The 25,517-nt window shown below is 40.0% G+C and overlaps 1 protein-coding gene across 4 annotated transcripts in view; it reads right to left on the bottom strand.

The window, feature by feature from the left end:
- LOC140508905 (uncharacterized) overlaps positions 1–23,199 on the bottom strand; it is a 55,838-nt gene extending 32,639 nt beyond the window's left edge. The window contains exons 1-2 of one of the 4 annotated variants that reach the window (XR_011968524.1): positions 22,090–22,209; positions 10,985–11,090 (exon numbers count right to left, since the gene is read on the bottom strand). Coding sequence is in view for 1 of the 4 variants with exons in the window: in XM_072616805.1 (XP_072472906.1) it covers positions 10,985–11,090; positions 22,996–23,011 (122 nt within the window). In the remaining 3 variants the exon portion in view is untranslated. Of the gene's footprint in view, positions 1–10,984; positions 11,091–22,089; positions 22,210–22,995 lie in introns of those variants that run through there. The other 3 variants (XR_011968526.1, XR_011968525.1, XM_072616805.1) reach the window with 3 other exon arrangements.
- Between the last annotated feature and the right edge of the window lie 2,318 nt (positions 23,200–25,517).

Here is a 25,517-nt window from a genome sequence, read left to right as displayed (position 1 = left end):
TGTTTACATCCCTATAAGGGAAGATGATACTTGTTAGTCTTGAGAATTGCATATTTATTGTGAAATATAAAAGGGATATACATAGATAGAGGGAGTGGATATAAAGTAAATGATGTGATGATAAAAATGTGATTTAAGGGTGCAAAGGGATTGTAACAGGAGATGAGAAAAGGAGGAGGCAGAAAATGGTAAATTACATTGCAGGAAGTGGCATAGAACTATATTATAGTAGAGGAAAGAGGAGAGGGAGATGAGCATTGTTTGAGAGGTACTCTCATCTGATTTGGTTCAAGGAGGGAACAACAAACTTAATTAAGTATATAAACCTAACTAGCTCTATAGGAAGTAGGAGAGGAAGGGGAAAAGAAAGGGGAGGGAAAGCTAAAAGGGAGAGAATAAGTAGTAAGGGTAAAGGGGAGTTAAAGGGAGGGGAGCTGAAAGAAGAAAGGGAAGACTGTGGGAGGTGGTGGTCAAAAAAAATCAAACCCATTCTCCATCCTCCACAGACCTCTCCCTTATCCCCATCCTCTTCAACTTAACCCTACCCCAGTGTTTTATTCTAAATCTGTCTAACCCTTCCATTCTTCTCTCTAGAATTTCTGCTCCTTGGGTAACAAAGTGAATTTAATCTTAAACCTTTTTTCTTTTCTTATTCCCTCCATCTTCTTGCTCTCACAGAGACTTGGCTCTCATGATGGCATAGATTCTCTGGCTACCCTTTCTGATACTGGTAGCCCAAAATCCTTAAACTCAGTGATTATAGTGAGATAGTTGGATTACTCTTTGACCTCTGTTGTCATATCTAGGCTTTCCCTCCACCACCATCACTAAATCATGTCTCTTTAGAAGTTTATCCAAACCATATTTATAACCCAATCAAGACTCTGGTAGTTTATAGTTTATAATTAATAGTTTATAGACTTCCTGGACACTCTCCTTCCTTCTTCAATGAGTTCAGTGCTTCACTTATGATCTCCTCCCTAACTCCAGTCTTCATTCTACACTCTTACTGATACTCCTTCAAATACCCTCAACTCATAATTCCTCAGCTTACTAATTTTCTATAACATACTCTTCCTTCTTATCTGGCTGTCAATCAATCAATAAACATTTATTGAGTGTATACTATGTGCCAGGCACTGTGTTAAATACTAGGAATATAAAAAGAGGCAAAAAAAGTCCCTGTCATCAAGGAACTTAGAATCAAATGAGAAGACAACATGCAGATAAATATATACAAAGCAAGCTGATTAGGAAATAATTAACAGAGGGAAAACACTGGAATTTAGAGGAGTTGGGGAAGGCTTTCAGTAAAAAACAAACAAACAAACAAACAAACAAGATTTTAGCTGACACTTAAAGGAAGTAGGAGAGATCAATAGGCAGAGTTAAGGAGGGAGAGTGTTTCAAGTATAGGGGACAGCTGAGGGTTCCCAGAAGGACAGGGAGAGTGCCCAGAACCAAGAGATGGAATATCTTGTTTGCAAAACAGTCAGAAAGTCAGTGTCACTGGATCAAAGAATACATGTTGGGTAGTAAGGTATAAGAAGACTGGAAAACAGAAGGGGGCTTGGTAATGAAGGGCTTGGAATGCCAAACAAAACATTTTATATTTCATCCTGGAGGCAATAGGGAACCAATGGAGTTTACTGAGTGGGGTTGGAGGGGGTGACCTGCACTTTAGGTAAATTATTTTAGTAGCTGAATGGAGGATGGATTGAAGTGGGAAGACAGTTTAAGGCAGGCAGACCCACCAGCAGACTACTGCAACAATCCAAGCATAAAATGATGAAGGCCTGCACCAGAATGGCAGCAGTATCAGAGGAGAGAAGGGAGTCTATATGAAGGATGTTGCAAAGGTGGAATTGACAGGGCTTGGCAACAACTTGGATAGGGAGCTGAGGGATAGTGAAGAGTTGAGAATGACTCCTGGGTGGCAAGCCTGAGAGACTAGGAGGATGGTATTATCATCTACAGTAATAGGGAAGCTAGGAGGGAGGGGAAGGGTTAAGGGGAAAGATAACAAGTCTTACTTTGGACATATTGAGTTTAAGATATTTGTTGGACATCCAGTTTGAGATGTCTGAAAGGCAGTTGGAGATGTAAGACTGGAGGTCAGAAGAGAGGTTTGGGATAAGACAGTACATTTGAGATAGCAATTAAATCCATGGGAGCTGATGAGATGACCAAGTGAAGTAGTTTGTAGGGAGAAGAGAAGATGGCCCAGGACAGAGCCCTGAGAGACATTTATGGCTATTTTTTGCTTTTTCTGTCATCTTGCTCCACAGTGAATGGGTTTACCTCTACATTGTCTTTTCCTAATGAGTTTCTTGCCCCATTACTTTACTAAAGATCTTGTCCTTCTAAACCCCAGTCTTGAATTACTCATACGATGCTGAACAAAATTGGAGAAAATCATGAAAAATTGTCGAATGGGGGAGCCAAGATGGCGGAGTAGAAAGACGCACATACACATAGCTCCGAACTCACAACTCACAGAGCGGCTAGAGGGGACCAACTCACGGTGAATTCTGCACCCAGAAGCCACGGAACATTGGAGCGAGGGAGATTTCTGTTCCGGAGAGACCTGCAAACCTCTCGCAGGGGGTCCTTCGTGCTGCGGACTGGGCACCGGGACTGGGAGCTGAGTGCAGCCCTGCAGCGGCCGCGACACTGTGAGGAAAAGATCCCAGCAGGCTTCGGGGACGGGATGTCCAGCAGCCACGCGGGTCCCTCCACCCACAGGTGACGAGGGTTGGTGAGAGAGTCTCTTTGGTGGGTCGAGAGAGGAGTGGGGTGCCCCCATGGCTCGGGCCCCCCTCCCGGGAGATAGAAGCTGAGAGGTGGCTGCAGACAGGGGCTCCCCAAGCGGGCGGGAGCCTGGATCCATTGTGGAAGGTCTGTGCATAAACTCCCTGAGGGAACAGAGCCTGAGAGGCGGCCCTGCCATCTGAACTTAATTCTCACACTGAATAGCAGCCCTGCCCCCGCCAAAAGCCCTAAGGCGGGAAGCAGCATTTGAATCTCAGTCCCCAAACGCTGGCTGGGAGGACCAGGAAGCGAGGTGGGTATGAGGAGAATATTCAGAGGTCAAACCACTGGCTGGGGAGAATGCCCAGAAAAGTGAAAAGAAATAAAACTATTGAAGGGTACTTTCTCGGAGAAAAGACACTTCCTCCCTTCCTTTCTGATGAGGAAGAACAATGCTTACCATCAGGCAAAGACACAGAAATCAAGGATTCTGTGTCCCAGCCCACCCAATGGGCTCAGGCCATGGAAGAGCTCAAAAAGAATTTTGAAAATCAAGTTAGAGAGGTGGAGGAAAAACTAGGAAGAGAAATGAGAGGGATGAAAGAGAAGCATGAAAAGCAGATCAGCTCCCTGCTAAAGGAGAACCAAAAAAATCTTGAAGAAATTAACACCTTGAAAACTAGCCTAACTCAACTGGCAAAAGAGGTTCAAAAGGCCAATGAGGAGAAGAATGCTTTCAAAAGCAGAATTAGCCAAATGGAAAAGGAGATTCAAAAGCTCACTGAAGAAAATAGATCTTTCAAAACTGGAATGGCACAGATGGACGCTAAGGACTTTATGAGAAAGACAGATATCACAGAACATAGCGTGAAGATTCGAAAAATGGAAGATAATGTGAAATATCTTATTGGAAAAACAACTGACCTGGAAAATAGAATCAGGAGAGACAATGTAAAAATTCTGGGACTACCTGAAAACCATGATCAAAAGAAGAGCCTAGATATCATCTTCCATGAAATTATCAAGGAAAACTGCCCTGAGATTCTAGAACCAGAGGGCAAAATAAATATTCAAGGAATCCACAGAACACCGCATGAAAGAGATCCAAAAAGAGAAACTCCTAGGAGTATTGTGGCCAAATTCCAGAATTCCCAGGTGAAAGAGAAAATATTGCAAGCAGCTAGAAAGAAACAATTCAAGTATTGTGAAAATACAATCAGGATAACACAAGATCTAGCACCCTCTACATTAAGGGATCGAAGGGAATGGAATAGGATATTCCAGAAGTCAAAGGAACTAGGACTAAAACCAAGAATCACCTACCCAGCAAAACTGAGTATAATACTTCAGGAGAAAAAATGGTCTTTCAATGAAATAGAGGATTTTCAAATTTTCTTGATGAAAAGACCAGAGCTGAAAAGAAAATTTGACTTTCTAACACAAGAATGAAGAGAACCATGAAAAGGTAAACAGCAAAGAGAAGTCATAAGGGACTTACTAAAGTTGAACTGTTTACATTCCTACATGGAAAGACAATATTTGTAACTCTTGAAACATTTCAGTATCTGGGTACTGGGTGGGAGTACACACACATACACATGCACACACGCACACATACATAGAGACAGAGTGCACAGATGGAACTGAAGAGGATGGGATCATATCTCAAAAAAAAAAATGAAATCAAGCAGTGAGAGAGAAATATTGGGAGGAGAAAGGGAGAAGCTGAATGGGGCAAATTATCTCTCATAAAAGAGACAAGCAAAAGACTTATTAGTGGAGGGATAAAGAGGGGAGGCAAGAGAAAAACATGAGGTCTACTCTCATCACATTTCACCAAAGGAAAGAATAAAATGCACACTCATTTTGATAGGAAAACCTATCTCATAATACAGGAGAGTGGGGGACAGGGACACAAGTAGGGTGGGGGGAGGATGGAGGGGAGGGCATGGGGAGGAGAATGCAAACCGAGGTCGACACTCATGGGGAGGGAAAGGATCATAAGAGAATAGAAGTAATGGGGGACAGGATAGGATGGAGGGAAATATAGTTAGTCCTATACAACACAACTAGTATGGAAATCATTTGCAAAACTACACAGATTTGGCCCATATTGAATTGCTTGTCTTCCAAGGGGAAGGGGTGGAGAGGGAGGGAGCTAAAGATGTTGGAACTCAAAGTGTTAGGATCAAATGTAATGTTCTTACCACTGGGAAATAAGAAATACCGGTTAAGGGGTCAAGAAAGCTATCTGGCCCTACAGGACAAAAGAGAAGACGGAGACAAGGGCAGGGAGGGAGGATAGAGGGGAGAGCAGATTGGTCACAGGGGCAATTAGAATGCCTGGGTTTGGGCGGGGAGAGGGGATAAAAGGGGAGAAAATTTGTAACCCAAAATTTTGTGAAAATAAATGTTAAAAGTTAAATAAAAAAAAATTGTCCAATGGATCTACCACAAGTCTATATTACATAATCTCAACTGGACCCTCACTGCAACAGGGCAATCTTTTTACACATCCGTAAAAGATTCACTGCCTCATTTACAATAATAGCTTCTCCAAAACCTTTTTTATTCTCTCCTCAAATCTTACAACATTTTCCTCATATTCTCAACTTAGACTCATGTCTCATATTTCACTAAAAAAACAGAGGTCATTCACTGACAGCTTCTGCTTCTCACCTGATCCTCTTCTCATGCAACTCACATGCCTTCTGCTACCATATTTTCCTTCACCCCTTTTTCACATGAAAAGGTGGCCTTATCAAGGTAAACGCATCTAGTACAAGTGAATCCCCATTCCCTACTCTCTCATTAATCTTCAGTCACTCACTGTCTACTGGCTGCTTCCTGTTTACAAACATACCTGTCTCTCCCACATCATCAAAAACCCCTCATTTGATTTGTATGTCCCCACTATTATCCCATTCCTGTCTTCTCTTCTGTGGTTAAACTCTTGTTTTCTTCTCACTCTCTTCTTAACTCTATGCAGTTTAGTTTCTGACCTCACCACTTAACTAAAACTAATCTCTCCAAAGTCACTAATGATCCCTTAATTGCCAAATCCAACAGTCTTTCCTCAATCCTCATCCTTCTTGACCTCTTTGTAGCCACTGTAGCCAGTAGACACTGCTGATTAACCTCTTCTTCCTGATTATGTCCTCTCTAGGTTTTCACAACACCGCTCTCTCCTGGTTCTCCTCCTACCTCTCTGACTGCTCCTCTGTCTCCTTTACTGGATCTTCATTCACATCACACCTGTCAAAATGGGGGTCCCCTAGACCCTCTTATCTTTTCCCTCCATACCATTTCAGTTTATGAAATCTGCTCCTACATTTTTAAATTATCTTCTCCATGTAGATACTCTCAGATCTACTTCTCTACACAAACCTCTATTCTAATCTCCAGTTTCATATCTCCAATTGCCTTTCAGGAATATCAGACTGAATTTCCTATAGATATCTTAAGTTCAATGTGTCCAAAATTGAACTCATTGTCTTCTTCCTAAAATCTTCCCCTCTTCCTTACTTCCCTATTACTGTTAAGGGTATCACCATCCTCCCAGTCACCCAGGCTTGTCAATCAGGAGTCTTCCTTAACTCTTTACTTTCTCTCGCTGCCCATATCCAATCAAGCCCTGTTGTTTCCACTTTCTTTAGATCTCTCTTCTATGCCCACTTTCTTTCCTCTGACACTGTAATCATTCTGGCACAGGTTCTCATCACTTCAAACCTGGATTATTGCAATAGATTGCTGACCAGCCTTCCTGCATTTAGTCTCTCCCCACTCTTGTCCATTCTACACTCAGCTCTTAAATTGATCTAAAACACAAGTCTGACCATCTCATCCCTCCCCTCCACACCCCTTCTCCACTCCCTCTGTTCAATAAACTAAATTGGCTTCTTATTACCTCCAGGAACAAATACAAAATCTTTTGTTTGGCTTTTCAAAGCCTTTTATAACCTTTCCTTCCCTCATCTTTCCCGTCTTCTTACGTCTTACTCTCTACAACACACTCTGTGATTCAATGACACTGTCCTCCTTGCTGTTTCTCACACACAATACTTTCTCACTCAGCTGCAGGCATTTTTAATGGTTTGGGGTTTTGTTTTTTGTTTGTTTTTACCATGCCTAGAATTCTCTCTCTCCCCTCATCTCTGCCTCTCAGCTTCAATGGTTTCCTTCAAGTCTCAGCTAAAATGCCTTTTGCTGCTTCTGCAAGAAGTCTTTCCCAGTCCTCCTTAATACCAGTGCCTCCCCTCTGACACCGTTCTTCATTTACTGTATATTTTGTACAATCAGTTATTGTATACATATATATATTATATGTGTACGTATGTATGTGTACATATGCACACACACATACATATATATATGTATTGTTTGTACACAGCAATTGTTTGTATGGTTTGCATGTGCATCTCCCCATTGGACTGTGAGTTCCTTGAGGGCAAGGACTGTGTTTTTGCCTTTCTTTGTATCCCTGGTACCTAGCACAGTGCTGGGCAATTATTAAGCCCTTAACAAGTGCTTGTTGCCTGACTGATTCCACAGAAAATGACAACTGAATTAGGCCTTTAAAGAAACTAAGGACTCTAAGAAGTCTAGGTCTCAGCTGGAGTTTTACCCCATTAGAATTATAGGATCCTATATTTAAATCCACTTAGGACATAAAAGGCAATGTGGTCCCACCACCTCATTTTCCAGATGAGGAAACAGAGGCTCAGAGAGGGTAAGGGACTTAACCAAGGTTACAGCTAATGAGAATTGAACCGAGATCTTTCTTGACTTCAATGTTAAGGTTCTATCTTGTATACTATAATGATAATAGCTAGTAGTTCTGTAGAACTTTAAGGCAGACATAGTGCTATACATATATTACCTCATCTGATCTTTTCAACGATGCTGTGAAATAGGTTCTATTACTATACCCACTTCATAGATAAGAAAAAAAAATGAGGCTGAGAGAGGTTAAGTAATTTGGGACGATCACACAGCTAATCAATATCTAAGGCAGGATTTGAACTGAGATTTTCCTGACTCTAGGACCAACATTCTAGCCATCTTCCTAACTATCTTGATGAATACAAAATCTAACACCCTTTCAGAGTCCACCATCTTTTTTTTTTTTTAACACAGTTTCTCTAGGAGGTTGTTTCTGTGTCAAAAGCCTTTAATTTGTGCTCACCTTCATGACTCCAGTTAATGAGTCTCTGAATTGTGGACTTTATCTCTGTTTCTGGATTGCTACTCCCTCAGACCCCTAAATCCCAGCTTCTTCCCTACTGGGAAATCTTCCTTCCACCAAGCTTCTCACTCTTTAGTCTTGTTTCTCATCTGCCTGGAAGGGAGACGTAAAGGATTCCCCTGGGTTGGTCTCTTTCCAATCAGCCTTCTCTGAAAACTAGGTGTCTGCATCTCTCAAGTCTAACTCTGGAGCTCAGGGCTGTTGTAAAAGTTTCTTTGCAATGCAAGAAATGCTCATTAAACCACCCTAGTCACTGCCAACAGTTTCCAAACTTCATAATGGGGTTTGGCTATTTTTTTTTTCTTCCCCACATTTTAAAATACAACAGAGTACTTTTTTTTTTACACAAATATACAGTATTCCTCACAACCAAATCAGACTTTTTCAAAAGCTCCCCTCCCTTTTAAACTCTATTAGAAAGCTCCCCTGTGTAGCAATTTGAGAAGATAGCAAAAAGCCAGAACTTGTGGGCTCTTTCCAGATCCTGCTGGTGAGTAAGCTTCCACTTGGTAGTAGGCTCAGAGGATCACAGGTCTACACCTGGAAGGGACCTCAGATGCCATCTCCCCAATCTCCTTCCTTTAAGTTGCAGTATTTGCCCAGCATCACAAAGTAGTAAGTGTTAGAGATAAGATTTAAATCAAGGTCCTACAACTCCAGAGAGATTGCCTTTTCCACTCCGGGTAAGATTGCCAATTGTGGGGGAAAGGGATTCAGCCTTGTTATTAGGTTTCAACAATACTGCACTCCCAAAATGCCATATAACGTAGACAAATATAGAATTATGAATTCAAAGAACATAAATTTTTATTTTATGTATATTTTGTTTTGAGATTTTTGTTGTTGCTAGACTAAGAATGTTTCCTGAGATCCCTGCAGGTAGGTGTAGCATTTTTTGTACTCTGGGGATCCATTATTTCATATGCTTAATAGATAACCCTGTATTCCTTCTGATCCCAATAAAACTGAAAGAATATTAATTCTTAATATTCTTTATTTATTTATATATTTATATATATTTATGACCTCCTAAAGGTCATGGACTTTAAAGATCTAGTCATGTTTCTTCAAAGATCTGGTCCTGTAGTATTGTTTTCCATCAACACAGGCATAGTATGTTATATAGGAAGCATGGTGGACTTTGTGTCAAATGACTTTAGTTCAAATCTAAGCTCTGACATTTACCAATGTAGTTCACACACTACTGAACAAAGATGCAGAAAATCATGAAAAATTGCCCACTGGGTCAACTGCAAGTTTGTATTGCATAATCTCTACTGGACACTCGCTACAGCAAGGCAATTCTTTTACAACTGTAAGACCACAAGCAAGACTTATATATAACCTCTCTGCCCCTCATTTTCCTTATCTCTAAGGGTTGGTGCTTATAGTAGCTACCTTGTAGGGCTGTTGTAAAGCAAACATTTTGTAAACTTTAAAATATTTTTTTTTTTAAAGAAAAGCCACAAGGTGGGAATGTGTGCTCGTCCTTCGTTGCCAAAGAAGACCATGCCATCAGAGAAATGATGACATGACTTGCACTTGACTTTGTTTTGAGTGAGGGAGGGCTGTGCAGGTCACCAGCCTCACTTCTCCTCCAGAACCATCTGGATCCAGTGACCAGATATTCATCACGATAACTGGAGATGACCCAGGATGAGGCAATTGGGGTTAAGTGACTTGCCCAAGGTCACACAGCTAGTGAGTGCCAAGTATCTGAGGTGAGATTTGAATTCAGGTCCTCCTGAGTCCTGCACTGGTGCTCTATCCACTGCACCACCTAGCTGCCCTCACAAGGTGGGAAAAGCAGGAAAATAAAGAAGGTATAAAGAGTTAAGGAGTGACTAATAATTATTTTCCTCCTGAGACTCTCCCACAGATAGCAGCTTTGGACAGGCACTATTTGTTTTGGGACTCTGGCAGGAATAAGCTTATTAAAATTAATTCAACAAGCATGTATTAAGCATCCACTATATTGTATAAGACACAATGTATCTTATAATGTATAAGATACTTTGTATCCTGTGCTAAGGATACAAAGTAAAAAAAAAGAATTAAATAACACTTGCCTCCAAGACGCTTACATTCTCCTAGGGTAAGTAGGGAGAGTAATATATACACACATGAGTAAAAAGAGTCTGTACAAAGCAAATATGTGGTAATTTCAGAAGTCTGCCCCTGTTCCACCCCCACCAAGAATTTGGAGGATACATGCAACGCCTCAAGTAGGAGGTGACACTTGATTCAAACATTGAAGTAATCAGACACCCTAAGAGGCAAAAGTTGAGAAAATACTTTCTGGAATCAAAGTAGTTTATACAAAGACATAGCCACAATAACTGGAATATGAAGTTCAGTAAGTGGCAAGTAGTCCAGCTGCTAAGATAGAGAATGCTCAAGGGTGGAGAGGGTTATATGAAATGAGTCTGGAAAAATAGACTGGAGCCGAATTGTGAAGGATCCTAAATAGCAAGCTGAGAATCTGTGTTTTATCCAACAGGCAGCAAGAATCTGATGAAGTTTTTTAAACATGAATGTGACATGGTCTAAAACTCTGTTCTGGGAAGATTATTTTTTCAGTTGTGTGCAGGACAGATTACATAAGGGAAAGACTGGAAGCAGTGAGGCCAATTAGAAGCCTGTTGCTGTGATCAGGAAATGAGTGTATGTGACCCTGTGTAAGTTACCTAACCCCTCAGTTTCCCAGGCAATGCTCTAAGTTACAGAGTAGATGTTGAAACTGCATTGACAAAGGGATGAGTTTCCCACTGAGAGTTCCCTACACCAATGAAATCAGTTGTTGCTGCTGTTGGATCATTTTCCAGTCAAACCGGACTCTTTATGACACCATTTGTGGTTTTCTTGGCAAAGATACTGGAGTGGTTTGCCATTTCCTTCTCCAAATGAATGAAATCATAGGTCCAATTAAAAAATACATTTAAGAAGTAGATAATGAGTTCTGTTTTAGACAGCTTGAGTTTGAAATACCTTTGAGACATCCAGATGCAGATGGGCAACATGAAATTGTTGATGCAGAATTGCAGCTCAGAAGAAAGACGTGGACTGGACATGTCAATTTGGGAGTCATCAGCACCTAGAGAATAGTAATTGGACTATGAAGCTGACAAGATTTAAAGAGAGAAGAGAAGAAGACCTAGGACAGAGTCCATGGGATAAGCCCCATGTGTAGGAGATGGAAACACAGATGATGATCTAGCACATGAGACTAAAGAGTGATGAGACACATAGGAGAACCAGAGGAGAGGATATTATGAAATCTGAAAGAGAGTAGCAGCCAGGTAGGTGGTACAGTGGATAGGGCATAGACCCTAGAGTTAGGAGGACCTGAGTTCAAAATTTGCCTCAGACACTTATTAGATGTGTGACCTTTGGCAATTCATTTAAACCCAATTACCTCCCCTCAAAAAAAAAATCCAAAGGAGGAAAAGATATCGAGGAGGAGGAGGAGGTCATCAACTGTGTCAAAAGCAGCAAAGGGGTCAAGAAGAATTTAGCTTGAAAAAGATTGTGGGATTAAACAATGAACAGACACTGGTAATTGCAGAGAGAAAAGCTCTGAGGTAGGAAACCAGAACTTAAGCAGTTGAGAAATTAGTAGAAGGGGAAGAATTTGGAAGAAATAGATATAGACTGCTTTTTTTCTAGGAATTTAGAAGTGAAAAAGAGCACATCTGAGAAGTCTTAATCCAGTTTTAAAGTTACTAAAACTTATATGACCATAAGGCAATAACTTAACTTTTTTGGAGGAAAGGAACTGAGTATGTTTGAATGCAGCAAAGAAGCAGCCAATGGATCAGGAGAGATTGGGGAGAGGGCAGAAGAAAGGAGTAGGGGAGATGATTGAAGGGGCAACCTCCCAAAAGAAATGAGAAGAGGGGTGATCAAGTTACAAGCAGTTAATGACACCGTGTGATTATACTAACAACAGGAGAAAAGGGATTTGCCAGCATAGCCAATGGATGTGATTAGCACGCAGCTTGTCAGAATCATCACCTGTCCTGGTACAGCACTTGCTGTAGTCTCCTAATGAGGCCTCAGGTACCTGTTGTTTTTCCTCCTTACCATTTCCCTCAGACACCAAAGAAAGAGAGAAGAGGTACAGGGGTACCAGAAAACAAGATACTAGAGGTTGTCCTGTTATGACCTCTGGGAGGATTTTTTTTCAAAAGGGCAATATCAAAACAATTGGTGGAAATTGTGGAAAGGCAGAGATCAACTTAATATAAGAGAGGAAAAAAGATTGCTAATAGAGCTGCCTAAGCTAGATCAGGCTGCCTGGAAAGGGGCTGGCCTCCCACTCACAAGAGAGTCATCAAGCTTAGGCTAGATGATTAATCTTCAAGGTTAGACTAAGGTTGGACTAGATGACTTTTTAAGCCCCTTCCAACTTGGAAATTCTGAGACTGTGATAGGTCAGCTTTTATTATGCAGCCAGGTGTCTCAATGGATGGAGTTTAATCTGACTGCAGATACTTATTATTAGGATGACTCTGGATAAGTCACTTAATTCATCCTTCCTTGCCGAAGAAGACCATGCCATCAGAGAAATGATGACATGACTTGCACTTGATTTTGTTTTGAGTAAGGGAGGACTGTGCAAGGTCACAGGCCTCACTTCTCCTCCAGAGCCATCTGGATCCATTGACCAGATATTCATCAGGATGACTAGAGATGGCCCTTTTAGGCCAAGACCTATTCAGAAGGGAAGGGAAGAGAGGAAAGGAGAGGGGAGAGAGAGAGAGGGAAAGGTGAGGGAAGAGGGAGAGGGGAGGGGAGAGAAGGAAAGATCTAGCCAGTAAACCCCAAGTTGACTGGGCATCCTCTGGCCATTCAATTTTATGCATGTGGAGAAAAGACAGAAAAAGCACTACTGGGTATTGAATGGTTCCTTAGAAATGACAATATAACTGAGCAAACGATACTCAGATCTGTAACTGTTTATGAATAAAACCAGGCAGTTAAGGATAGACATTAGGGACTCTAACAGTGAAAGAACAGAAACCAAGGTAGATCTTTCAAATGTTAGATTTTTTTAACAACTTGTGCTAAATGTACTGTGTGAGTTTGGTTTGTTTTTTAATTTGGCTTTTGAGATGCCCAACAGAATTATGTCATGTGGACTTTATTGTGACTTCTTTGGTCCAAACAATTTGGGAAACCTCTTAAAAGAACCAATGCTTAATTCTCTCCTGGAGCTCAGAGGCCCTTCTAGAATTGAAGATTTTGATGCCAACTGCACTCCATTTAATTTTCTGATGACAAGGTTGCTGCTCTGTTGCTTTCTGTGCTGCTCTGTGACATTTCCTGAGCACAGGTAAGCAATCCTAAAGTGGACTTTCCAAATTAGCAAGGCGAGGGGTTCATTGAGTTGGAGAGAATGACCAGGATCTAAAAAAGAGACAGCAGCACCACGAGGTGCTGGCATGATTAGTCAAAGTACTTTATGGGTCTTGATCTCATTAACCGAGGTGGCCCAGTCTATAATATAGATGATATGATATGATATGATATGATATGATATGATATGATATATGATATAAAATACAATCTCTATAGAATAGGGATAATAATAGCATCTATCAGAGTTATTATAAGGGTTAAATGAGATAATAGATGTAAAGTACTTTTCAAACATATATGAAAATTGTTATTATTGTTATCATTAGCACAGCATAGAGAAGAGAGAGCTGGCCTCGGAGGGAAAACAAAACACAAAGCTCAAGTCTCTGTCTATGGGACCCTACCCATGTCACTGGAACCCTCATTGCTTTGGGTATTAATACAAGTCCGTGAGACATTGTGCGTGGTTACTACAAGAGAAATGAACATGCATGTGGACCTCTAAGCCAGACAATCTAAACAGAAGCCTGCATATTTATGGAACTGTGAAAAGGAGAAGAGAAAAAACAGAAATCTCCTCCTAAATGGGAGTGGCAGGAGAGGAGAAATCATGAATAATTAAGCTGGCAAAAGCCACACTCTTTTCCCTTGGGAACTACTGGACCATGAAGATAGGAGGGTCTGCTTATCTACAAGAGTCCCAGGTGCACAAGCAGTTTCTCAGTCTAGTGCAGACTGACTGGCACCTGTCTTGACTCTCAAGGACACACAGGGAGTTCAGTTCGGGATGCAAACAACACATTATGTCAATTCATGGTGGGATGGGGGGAGAGGTTTTGTCCTTAACATGTTTAGGCCTCTAGCTGACTCTGAATCCAGCATTTCTGTAAACTATGGCAACTCAAAGAGACAAGTCCAAGAGATCCCTTTAACTTGGGCAACTCTTTGAGACCCAGAGTTTCAGAAAAGGTTGCAATTTGCATCAGTAGAGGGAGTTTCCTAATTGGGAAATGCCCTATATTGGATGAAATCACAGGTCGTGCCCCTGTTATTACAATTGTCTTTCTTTATAATGACTCACTCTAATAGTTGGAAGACCATTCTGGTTAGGCTAGTCTCATTAACTCAGTCCCTAAAAGGCATCTTTTAGCCTTGGTATGAGGAAAAATTTCAATTCAAACCGACCATCCTCTTCACAGCGTCAGGGAGGGTAGGAGAGCCTAAGTAAGAGACATTTTGGGTGATAGCAAGAATATCTGCAGGTTAACTTTCCTAAACCTTTCTGAAAGACTGAGTCACCGATTCCATGAAACCTGGCCTCCCACATATGGGGTGGGGGAAGAAGGAGACATTGTCTTTTTCCAATATCATGTGAAGAGTCACTTCCCCTCTGGATTGGTTTGGAATAGGGAAATGGTGGCTGGGGGAGAAGGGGAACTCGAGTCCTAATTTTAGTAGAACCTTATCCAGAACAGAGTAGGAACTTAATAAATGCCTACAGAATGAATGAATGACTATTCTCACTCACTGTTGGCCACTCAGTTCTTCAGAATCCTGATCGCTAAAGGATTTTGCTAAACTATTCCTGTTACCTGAGGACAAGACATATGCATGAGGCTGTGGGTGAGAAATGAAGGATACCAGCCTTCTTCAATTTTTAGAGAGATTAGATTATTCAGTTAGCTAAGTACCACCCAAGGACCCAAAAGGAAGGGACAGTTTGGAGATAAATTTTGATAGAGCAAGAAAGGTTGGTTGATGTTTTGAAGGGTTGTTGTTCATTTGTGACTCCATTTGGGGTTTTCTTGGCAAAGATACTGGTTTGCCATTTCCTTCTCCAGCTCATTTTTCAGATGAGGAAACTGAGGCAAACAGGGTTAAGTGACTTGCCCAGTGTCACACAGCTAGTAATTGTCTGACGCTGAATTTGAACTCAGGTCCTCCTGATTCCAGGTCCAGCATTATATCCATTGTTCCACCTAGGGGCTTTGAAGGGTAGGCATGTATAAATTAGCGATGTGTCTTCAAATGCCAGCAGCCAGAGCGAAACATCTGACTGACTCTGAGGTATGAAGGGGAGGTGTCCACCTAGACAAACTTCATCTACTTTCCAATGCTGATTTACTTTTCACTTCTGCAAAAGGAGATGTGTAGGGAGAAGAAAGCAGCTCTCAAAAGCCCCTAGCCAGGTGGTCAAAGGGGTGGGGATTTCAGCAACAAAAAGCCCTGAGACCTTAGTGCCGCAGCAACAGCTGCAAACCTCCCCACCACCCCCACCCCAACCCACAACCAACCTGGGCTAAGGACAAGGGAAAATGGAAAACTAAAAAAAAAAAAAAACACCAACTCCCCGGCCTGGCTTAGTTCTCCAGCAGGGATGTTGTGGAGGGGAGGGGAAGGTATGATTCTCCTGGGGCCAAGAAAGTTGTCTGCCATCTCCCTGGCCTTCCCAGGAGCAGCTTGCTACCAAATAATGCAATAACATTGACCTCTCTGGTAGGCCCAGGCAAACTGCAGAGCTGATACCTCACAGCCAAAGTCCCTCTCAGGCCCCAGTTGTCATTCGAATGTACCTGCTTGTGACTACCACCCTTCTATAATTATAACCATCTCTGTAGTACCTGAAAATGACAGAATGGGTGTGGAACCTGTGGACTCAAGTCACCTGTGGCACTAAAGGCACACATGAAGACCTAGAGGGTCACATGTGGCTCCAAAGCCTCACTTGAGGACCTAGAGGGTCACATGTAGCCTTGAGGCTATAGGTTCCCTACCCTTGTAAGGAAATACTGAGAAACCCTCTCAGATAAATTCAGGACAAACGAGACAAACATACAAGCTCAAAAATTCCTTCTCAAAAGTTTCTTGTTGTTCACTAAAGCCTGCAGGGTAAAGGCTGAATGCCTCAGTCTGACCTCATCTGTAAAGTGGACATAGTACATTGTAAAGTGTAAAACCTGAGAGAAGTGTGAGCTGTTAATAAGTTCATTAAGGGCAGGGATTTGGTCATCTTCTTATCTTTGTATTTCCAGCATCAGAGAGGCAACATGGTGTAGCTGCTGAAGTGCTGTATTTGGAGTCAGGAAGACCTGGGTTCCAAGGCTGTCTCTGACATTTTCTCACTTCCTAACTGCAGGTTAGTCATTTTAGTAGAAGCTCAATAGAGATTTGAGGCAATGACTGGCATTCTTTTCAGCAGGAGGAGGGGTGTCCAGGATGGCCCAGACTTCTTTCCATATCTGCTCACGACATACTTGATGATTATACCTCCTGATTCACAGGAGGGATTTACAGAAGCTACTAGAAAGCTTTATAGGAACCTGGTGGCACAGGGCTCCTTTCAAAGCTGAGTTCTCCCAGAACAAGCCCAAGCAATCATTTTTCCAATCTAATCCAATTCAATTTCACCTAGCAGCAGCTGAGGAGTAGTCCTGGGAAAGCTACAAGAGTTGGAGAACATCCGCATGTTTAATTTGATAACCCTGTGGCATGGAGACAGGAGACAGCCAGCTTCAAATCTGGTCTCTGACACTTTTAGCAATTAGATGACCCTGGGTGAGTCCTTTAACTTCTCTCGACCTCAGTTTCCTCATCTGTGAAATGATGGGGTTGAACTAGCTCCATTGTAGCTCTATTCCTATGATCCTATTATTAGACAGATCCAGATAAACTCCTTTTGAAATACCAAAATGATATATAAAAAGAACAGCTACTGGAAATAATTAGAAGCTATGTCATTGGAGACATATAAGTTAAGTACTGAAATCAATTCTTTGGTATTATAAGGAATACCAAAGATTGGGGACAAAACTAAGATTGGGGACCCTAATTTTCCCCTTTCAACCCTAGATAAATCTACTAAATAATCTAACCGAGAAATAAAATAATGCCTTAAATAGAACTTTAGAAAAAATAGATGTGATAGAGCTCTGGAATGGGAATTGAAAGCTATATACAGTACTTTTTCTCAGCTGTACATGGCACCTTGTGTCATATCCGAAAAGTCTGAGAGACAATTTCTGAGTAATTAACAATCAATTTATTAATTATGACTAGTGAATAATTAATAAAAGGGCTTTGACTTTCTCTGGTACATCAAAGACCCTTTCTGGAAAATACTGAATGTTTAAAAAGTCTTTGGAAAAGGGCATGTCCCTAAAGATGGAAATCAACTCTGATTGGTTAATAATCAATGAGGAGGCTGGCAAAATCTCTTCATTTCCTCCTGCAGAGAGGGTGACCTAATCATGAGACTCAGCTCCTCCAGCACTCTGAGCAAAGGAATCCATCTCTCTCCAGACTTCATTGGTTGGTTTTCCCCATTATAAAATGGGTTAGCCTAAATGCTAATGAAAGGTTCCAAGGACAGAAAAGGGCTTATTTCTTAAGGGCAAGATCTCACTTAGACAGGATTCTATTTGTAAGGTTTTTCAGTTGAGTGGATTTCCACCCAAAATCCAAAAGCATATACCCTGAGGATTTGGGTGGTCTCATCTTTCAGCAATATCCTTCAGAGATTGGCTTGTACCATATAGAGGTTTATTTCTGAATGAGGAAATAGAAAGGGAAAACCTTCATCTCAATTAATAATTGGCTATTAACATAAGAGAAAAATGATCATTTCTCTCAACCTTTATACAATGACAACACTATAAAAACAAATAACTTTGAAAACTCTAAGAATTATAATTGATACAGTGACTGTTCATGACTTTAGAGAACCAATGATGAAAAATGTTATCCATTACGAAGAGGTGATGTCTTTGGGAGGGAGAATTTTATATATACTCTATATAATATTAATGTATATAATATTAGATTATATAATATATGCAGAGTTATATGCAATTACATATTATATGTCTATTTATATGTATACACATATGTTATACACACATATATATACATCCATATATACACATATATGTATGTGTATATATTGGGGAATTTGTTTTGCGTGATTGCATATCTGCTAAAATAAATTTGTGGCTTTTTTTGCTTTTTAAAAAAAAATAAGTTGGTGGTGGGATGAAAAGTAAAGAGAATTTTGTTGATTTTTTTAAATAGAGAGATGGGGAATGTTATAGATATGAAATGTTTCATGCAGTTTCAGATGAGGTTACTATATAATTAGTTTTATCTAACTGTTATATTTTGTTATAAGAAATCTCTAACAAAGTGGGAATATCCTGTAAATGCACATGATGTAAAAACAAAACACAGCAATAAAACTGAAAGTGACAAAAGCAATAAAAGCATAGGGAGAAATTAATTTCAGCTGGGTATTATCAGGGACAGCTTCATAGAGGAAGTGGCACCTGAGTCAATTTAAACTGATGGAAAAGTGGATGGAAACCCTTCCAGGAATGAGGGACAACATGCATGAATACACAAAAGCAGGGGAGTACAAGAAGAAATTAAGGAATACCTAGTAGGCCAGTTTTGTTGTAAAAAAAATTACATGATGGAAGGGAAAATGAAATAAAGTTTAAAGGGAGATTGGATTCAGATAACATGGGGTCTTAAATAGCAAAGAGCAAAAAAAAAAGAAGCCTCAGACTATAGGATCTTACTTTGCTGAGAAAGAAGATCAAAACACGCTATTAGAGGAAGATGACAAAGTCAAAGCTCCTCCATCCAAAGCTGCCAAGAAAAAATATGAATTAGTCTTAGGCCATGGAAGAGCTCAAAAAGTATTTTGCAAATCAAGTAAGAGTGGAGGAAAAATTGAGAAGAGAAATGAGAGTGATACAAGAAAATCATGAAAAATTAATCAACAGTTTGCTAAAAAAAAAAAAATGCCTCAAAATGCTAAAAAAAAAAAAAAAATAACACCTTAAAAAACAGACTAACGCAAAAAGCCAATGAGGAGAAGACTGCCTTAAATAGCAGAATTGGTCAAATGGAAAAGAAGGTAGAAAAGCTCACTGAAGAAAATAATTCCTTAAAAATTGGAATGGAACAAATGGAAGCTAAGGACTCTATGAGAAATCAAGAAACTATAAAACAAAACCAAAAGAATGAAAAACATAAAAGACAATGTGAAATATCTCGCTGGAGAAATAACTGACCTGGAAAACAGATCCAGGAGAAATACTTTTAAAATTATTGGACTACCTGAAAGCCATATTCAAAAAAAGAACCTAGACATCATCTTTCAAGGAATTATCAATGAAAACTGCCCTGATATTCTAGAACCAGAGGGTAAAATAGAAATGGAAAGAATCCACCAATCACCTCCTGAAAGAGATCACAAAAGGAAAACTCCTAGGAATATTGTAGCCAAATTCCAGAGTACCCAGGTCAAGGAGAATATATTATATAGCAAGCAGCTAGAAAGAAACAATTCAATATCATGGAGACACAATCAGGATAACACTAGATTTATCAGCTTCCACATTAAGGGTCTGGAGGGCTTGGAATTATATATATATATACATATATATATATATATATATATATATATATACACACATATACATACATACATACATATATATATATACATATACATATATATACATATACATATATACATATATATATACATATATATATATATATATATACATACATATATATATATATTCTGGAGGTCATAGGAGGTAGGATTGAAAGCAAGAATCACCTACCCAGCAAAACTGAGTATAATCCTTCAGCAGGGAAAATGGACATTCAATGAAATACAGGAATTTCAAGCATTCTTGATGAAAAGATCAGAGTTGAATAGAAAATTTGACTTTCAAATACAAGACTCAAGAGAAGCTGAAAAGATAAACAACAGGAAAAAAAGTATAAGGGATTTATTGAAGTTGTACCATTTACATTCCTACATGGAAAGAAGATATTTGTAATTCATGAGATCTTTCTCAATATTAGGGTAGTTGGAGGGAATACATATGTACATACATACATACACACACATACATATATATATTTGCTTACCTTCTCAATGAGAGTAGGTGGAAAGGGAGGGAGAGAATGTGGAACTCAAAGTTTTAAAAGCAAATGTTAAAAATTGTTTTTGCATGTTGCTGGGTAATAAGTCATACAGGCAATGGCTCATAGAAATCTGTCTTACCCTACAGGAAAATAGAAGAAAAGGTGATAAGAGAAGGGAGGGGGTGATGGAAGAGAGGGCAGTGTGGGGAAAGAGGTAATCAGAATGCATGCTGACTTGGGATGGGGTGAGATGTGGAGAAAATTGGAACTCAAAATCTTGCAGAAGTGAATGTTGAAAACTAAAAATAAAGCAATTAATAATAAAAAAGTATAAATAAATTTCAGAATTGGAAAAAATACTTGAAGAGGAAAATGATGCTTTGCTTTTGGCTGTCAAGTGGACTGACTCTAGGGCAGAATCTAGGATGGGGAGAGAAAGGAGGTACTTTCACTTCTATCCTTGAAATGATATATTGTTTGTGTTCATGTTAATATAAAAAATAAACTTGGGAATTATTTTTTTAAAGATCCTGGCAGTGGTGTGAAGAATGCATTGGAGAGGAGGACTTACATTTTAAGTAGGGAAATAAGGTAGGGACCAGAACAGTGATCCAGGCCGCAAGCAATGAGGGGATAAGCTAGAGAAGTGATAGTATGAGTGGAGAGGAGAGAAGAGGTACAAGTGATAATATAGCAGGAGAAGCAATGGAATAATGGGAAATAAAGAATCAAAGATGAATCTGAGATTTCAAGTCTGGTTGATTGGGAAGATGATGACATTATCGGTTACAAATTGGGGAATCTAGGAGGAAGAGCAGATTTGGGGAAGAGAAGCACAGTTTTGGACATTCTGAGTTTAAAACAACAAGTGTAGAGCCCTAACTAATGCGGGGCAAGAAAGGCTTTGTCCCAGTGCATTATCCTCCTAAAAGGGGCATACTTTCCTCCTACATACAATATCGGGTACACTTAATAAATGTTTATTGACTTACTGAACTATTATCACTTTAACCATGGGGGTGACATGGGGTAAACTGCATACTCATGGAGCAAACTCTCTTCTTTGCTTCTGCCTTTCCCCATCTACTTGTTACAAGTGCCTAAAAGATCTGAGAAGACTTTCCTCTGTATTTTCATATCTTATTCTCCCAATTCTACATCTAGGCACCAGAACTCCTCATTAAGATTCACATCCTTGGCAACCTAAAACTGGATCCAGAGACTTAAAGACCCAAATCAAAAAGTCAGTTCAAAAAAAAAGGGTAAGATAGGGGAGTGACATGGTATAGAATTGGACCATGAGTCAGATCTAGGTTACAGTCTGAGCTCTGCTACCAGTGAGCTAGTGTATACCAGTTTATATTATTATACAGTAGTAGTTTACTAGTAAAAACTGGATGGACAAAAGAAATAGATCAGTAGTGAATAAACAGACCATAAGTATGGCAAAGAGACATCATATAGTAGAGATGTGGTTATATCAGTAAGCACCACCCCCCTCCCGACATTCACAGCAGGGGCCTGCTATCACAGATTCTCAGATTTGCATTTATAAAAGGAAAGGTAACTTCTGAGAAGTCAACAATCACTTTAATTATATTCAACATATGGGAACCAACAGATAGGCTTCCAATTGTCTGACCATTACATACACACATATACATAGCTACCAGAGAGGGAAGCATCAACATCTGGGCTTTCTAAAGCCAGGGGGCTGCTTAGCAGTTTCCCAGAGTCTCATCTGGCACACAAACCTTCTTCCAAAACTAAGCCCCAAAGCAAAATCTCACCTCAGAGTATATACATTCATTTCAGAGTCAGAGGGTACAACAGTCATTAGCAATCAACAAAAGGTGTGGATCTTCACAGGAAAGAAGCCTCCCCTAATCAAGCCTCCCTCAATAGCCCCACCTGAGGCTTATCAATGGATGGGGAAGATTTTAACTCCCATTACAGGGGGATACCCGCTATTCCAGCTCTTGTTGGAATTCTCTTAAAAACACAAAACAGTTAATAACTTACTGACTTGTTTTAATGATAATTCTATCTTTCATGAAGGCAGAAGAAACAGCAAGGGGAAATTTTATATTAGCTATGATTTTCACCAGCATGGAAGGAGCAGATTTTTAGGGTAGAAATGATGGGAACATTGGAGGTGGAAGGATGAAGAGGAGACATCACTCATTCCTAAAATTCATGAGACATCAAGAGAGAAAACCAGGTATACTTTGACATTCGTCTAAGATTTTGGACAAGTAGATTTCTTCAAAGGGCTCATAAAAAGGATAGGAGGGGTCCTATGAATTAAAAATCTGCAGGGGAGGTTAACCCATGAAGTATGTGAAACTCTAAAGAATGAAGACAGAGGGAAACCATTCTAACAAGAAGGAAAAATGAGATTTCTCTGAATGAGGATGTACTCCCATGTGAAGAACTCACCAACCAACTTAGGTTTTTAAAAAATATATATTTACAGGAGATGAAAGCAAGGGCATATAACTGAGGATAAATACAAAAGAGTGACACTACCCTTTAAAAATAGTGTCAGGAGTGCTAAAACTCAGAAAGAACCTAATGAAGAAAAAAGAATTTGGAGTGATTGGGGGTTTTAGGGGGTTGAGCTATATTGGGGGAAAGAGAAGGATCAAAGAAGGGATGGGACATTTGCTTTGGTAGATGGGATGATAATACCTTACCTTGTGGTAAGGACATTCCAGTGCACAGGTCATCCTCCTTGGCAGAGAAAAGAGAACCAAAATAAAAATTGTTCAGCTCTGCCTTCTCTGGCACAACCTATCCATGGCTAAGCCATATTGATTCTTTATAATTATCCCTTTCTTTTCTAGAAGTCATGAGGAATGTCTGTAATGATCTCCATGGTCTTTCAAACATCATTGATTATGGCTCAGTTGATACTCAAGGTGAGTGGGGGAAAGAGAAAGAGAGACCTTAACTTCCCTTGATGAATTCAAGTCACCTGGCTCAAATGAACTACATCCTCAGGTACCAAAAGAACCACTGGACATTAACACTGAATCATTGTTGATGATGTTTAAAAGAACTTGGAGAATGGGAGTGGAACTGTGGGACTACAGAAAAGCAAATATTCCATTTCTCTAAAGAATGAATTGAATAGTGAAAACTACAGGCCAGCAAGCTGAACTTAGATTCCATGAGAAATTCTAGAATGAATCATCAAAAAAATCCCTCATGAAAGTCTAGAAAATAAAGGGGTAATTACAAAGAATCAGCATGGCTTAGTCATGGATGAGTCCTGCCAAATTCAATTCAATGCAAATTTATTAAGCACCTACCACTTATGGATCAGGAACTGTGCTAATCACTAGGGATACAAAAAAAAGGAGGGGGGGGAATAGTACCTACCCTCGAGGGGCTTCTAATCTAACAGAGGAAAACAATACAGAAGAGGAAGCTGAAAAAGGGAGGGGGATGCCAAAGAGCCTCTTTTTCTGTGAAATTGAGACCACACAGAGTTGCACATGCAAAACATAATAAGCAGCAGAGTCCAGATTCTGCACTTTTAAAAAGGAAGGCTTTGGGTGGAGTTAAATAGCAAGATGAAGATATTTCTGTTGATCACACTATCCTAAGTCGTCTTGTTCCATGCACTGAGACCAAACAGGGCTGTAGATGCAAAGTGGAGTGACCTTATTTCCTTGTTGCACAGTTACTAAACTGGCATATCAAGGGAATGCTACAGATAAAGTTTACTGAGATTTTAGCCAAGCATTTTATAATGTCATGCTATTCATGGAGAAAAGAGGAAGAGATGTGAACTAGAGAATAATACAATTAAATAGATTTGGAGCCAGTTGAATGGCCTGATTCAAAGAGCAGGCATTAATAGTTTAATGTCAGCTTGACAGGAGTGCTCCAGTGGTGGGCCCCATGGAACTGTCTTGGTCTTCTACTGTTTAACATTTTTTCCATGTCTTAGATAAAAGCATATATGGCCTCATCAAGTTTTCAGATGACACAGAGCCAAGATGGATGGCTGGCATGCTGTAATTACCTTATCCCCAAATCTCCAGTGGCTCCTCGTTGCCTTCTATCAAATAAAAAGTACTCCAGTTTTTAAAACCCTGCATAACTTGAACCCTTCCTACCTTTCCAGTCTTCTTCTACCTTCCTCTCCTCCATGAACTCTAGGATTCCATGACACTCTCCTCTTACATTTTTCTTAAACAAGATATTCCATCTTTTGACCTCATGCATTTCCACTGGCTGTCTCCCATGCCTAGAATTCTCTCCCTTCTTATCTCTGTCCTGGAATCCCTATGCTGCTTCAAATTTCATCTGAAATCTCACTTTCTGAAAGAAGCCTTTCCCAGTTCCTCACTATCCACTCCCCCCTCCACCCCTTATCACATCACATCTAGAGCATGACTTTTAATTCTGGGTGCCAAAGGTAAAGAAGCAGATTAAAAAACTGGAGAATGTCCAGAGTAGGCCACCAGGAAGGTGAAGAGCCTTGAGTTTATATTATATGTAGATAGTATGAATGAAAAAAATGTGTTTTTTTTAGTCAGAAAAAGATCAAAGGGGTACATAATAGCTATCTTCAATTATCTGAAGAGCCATCATGTGGAAGGACTGGATTTATTCTGCTGACCCCAGAGGACAGAACCAGGAGTGATGAGTGGAAGCCGGGTTTTGATGTTAGGAAAACAGCAATGGAAGAAAACATACAAACCCTTCTTAACAATTAGAGCTATTGACAGTGGTATGGCCTGCATTGAGAAGTGAGTTCTCAATTCTTCAAGGTCTTACAGTGCAAGCCAGATGACCACTTGTTGAGGATGGTGGAGTGGAAAATTCTTTCTGATATAAGTTGAACTAAAACGTATACGAAGATTCCTTCCAAAATCTAAAATTCTGGCTTTAGAACATTGTCCTTAGTTTCTTTATCAGCCAAATGCAGGGGTGGTGCTAGATGATATCTAAGCTCTCTTTCCCTTAACAGATTATAGCATTTGATGAGGGGTGGTCCTCACTTACCTTCCTATCAGGAAGTACAGAAAGTCACTGACGTCAGCATATCAGCACTTCCCAGAAACAGTGGGCATTTCCAATGCCTTGGAAATGTCACTTAGACACCACTGGACTAGGAGAATGTAGCAAAATGTGGGGGCTAATCCCCATCCATCCATGAATACCTCCTATAAATAGACTCCTGACTTCAACCCTAGCATTATAA

Source organism: Notamacropus eugenii, chromosome 5 (genome assembly GCF_028372415.1).
Source record: "Notamacropus eugenii isolate mMacEug1 chromosome 5, mMacEug1.pri_v2, whole genome shotgun sequence".
NCBI lineage: Eukaryota > Metazoa > Chordata > Mammalia > Diprotodontia > Macropodidae > Notamacropus > Notamacropus eugenii.
Note: the sequence above shows the minus strand (reverse complement) of the source record. Positions and strands in the feature narration are given on the sequence as shown.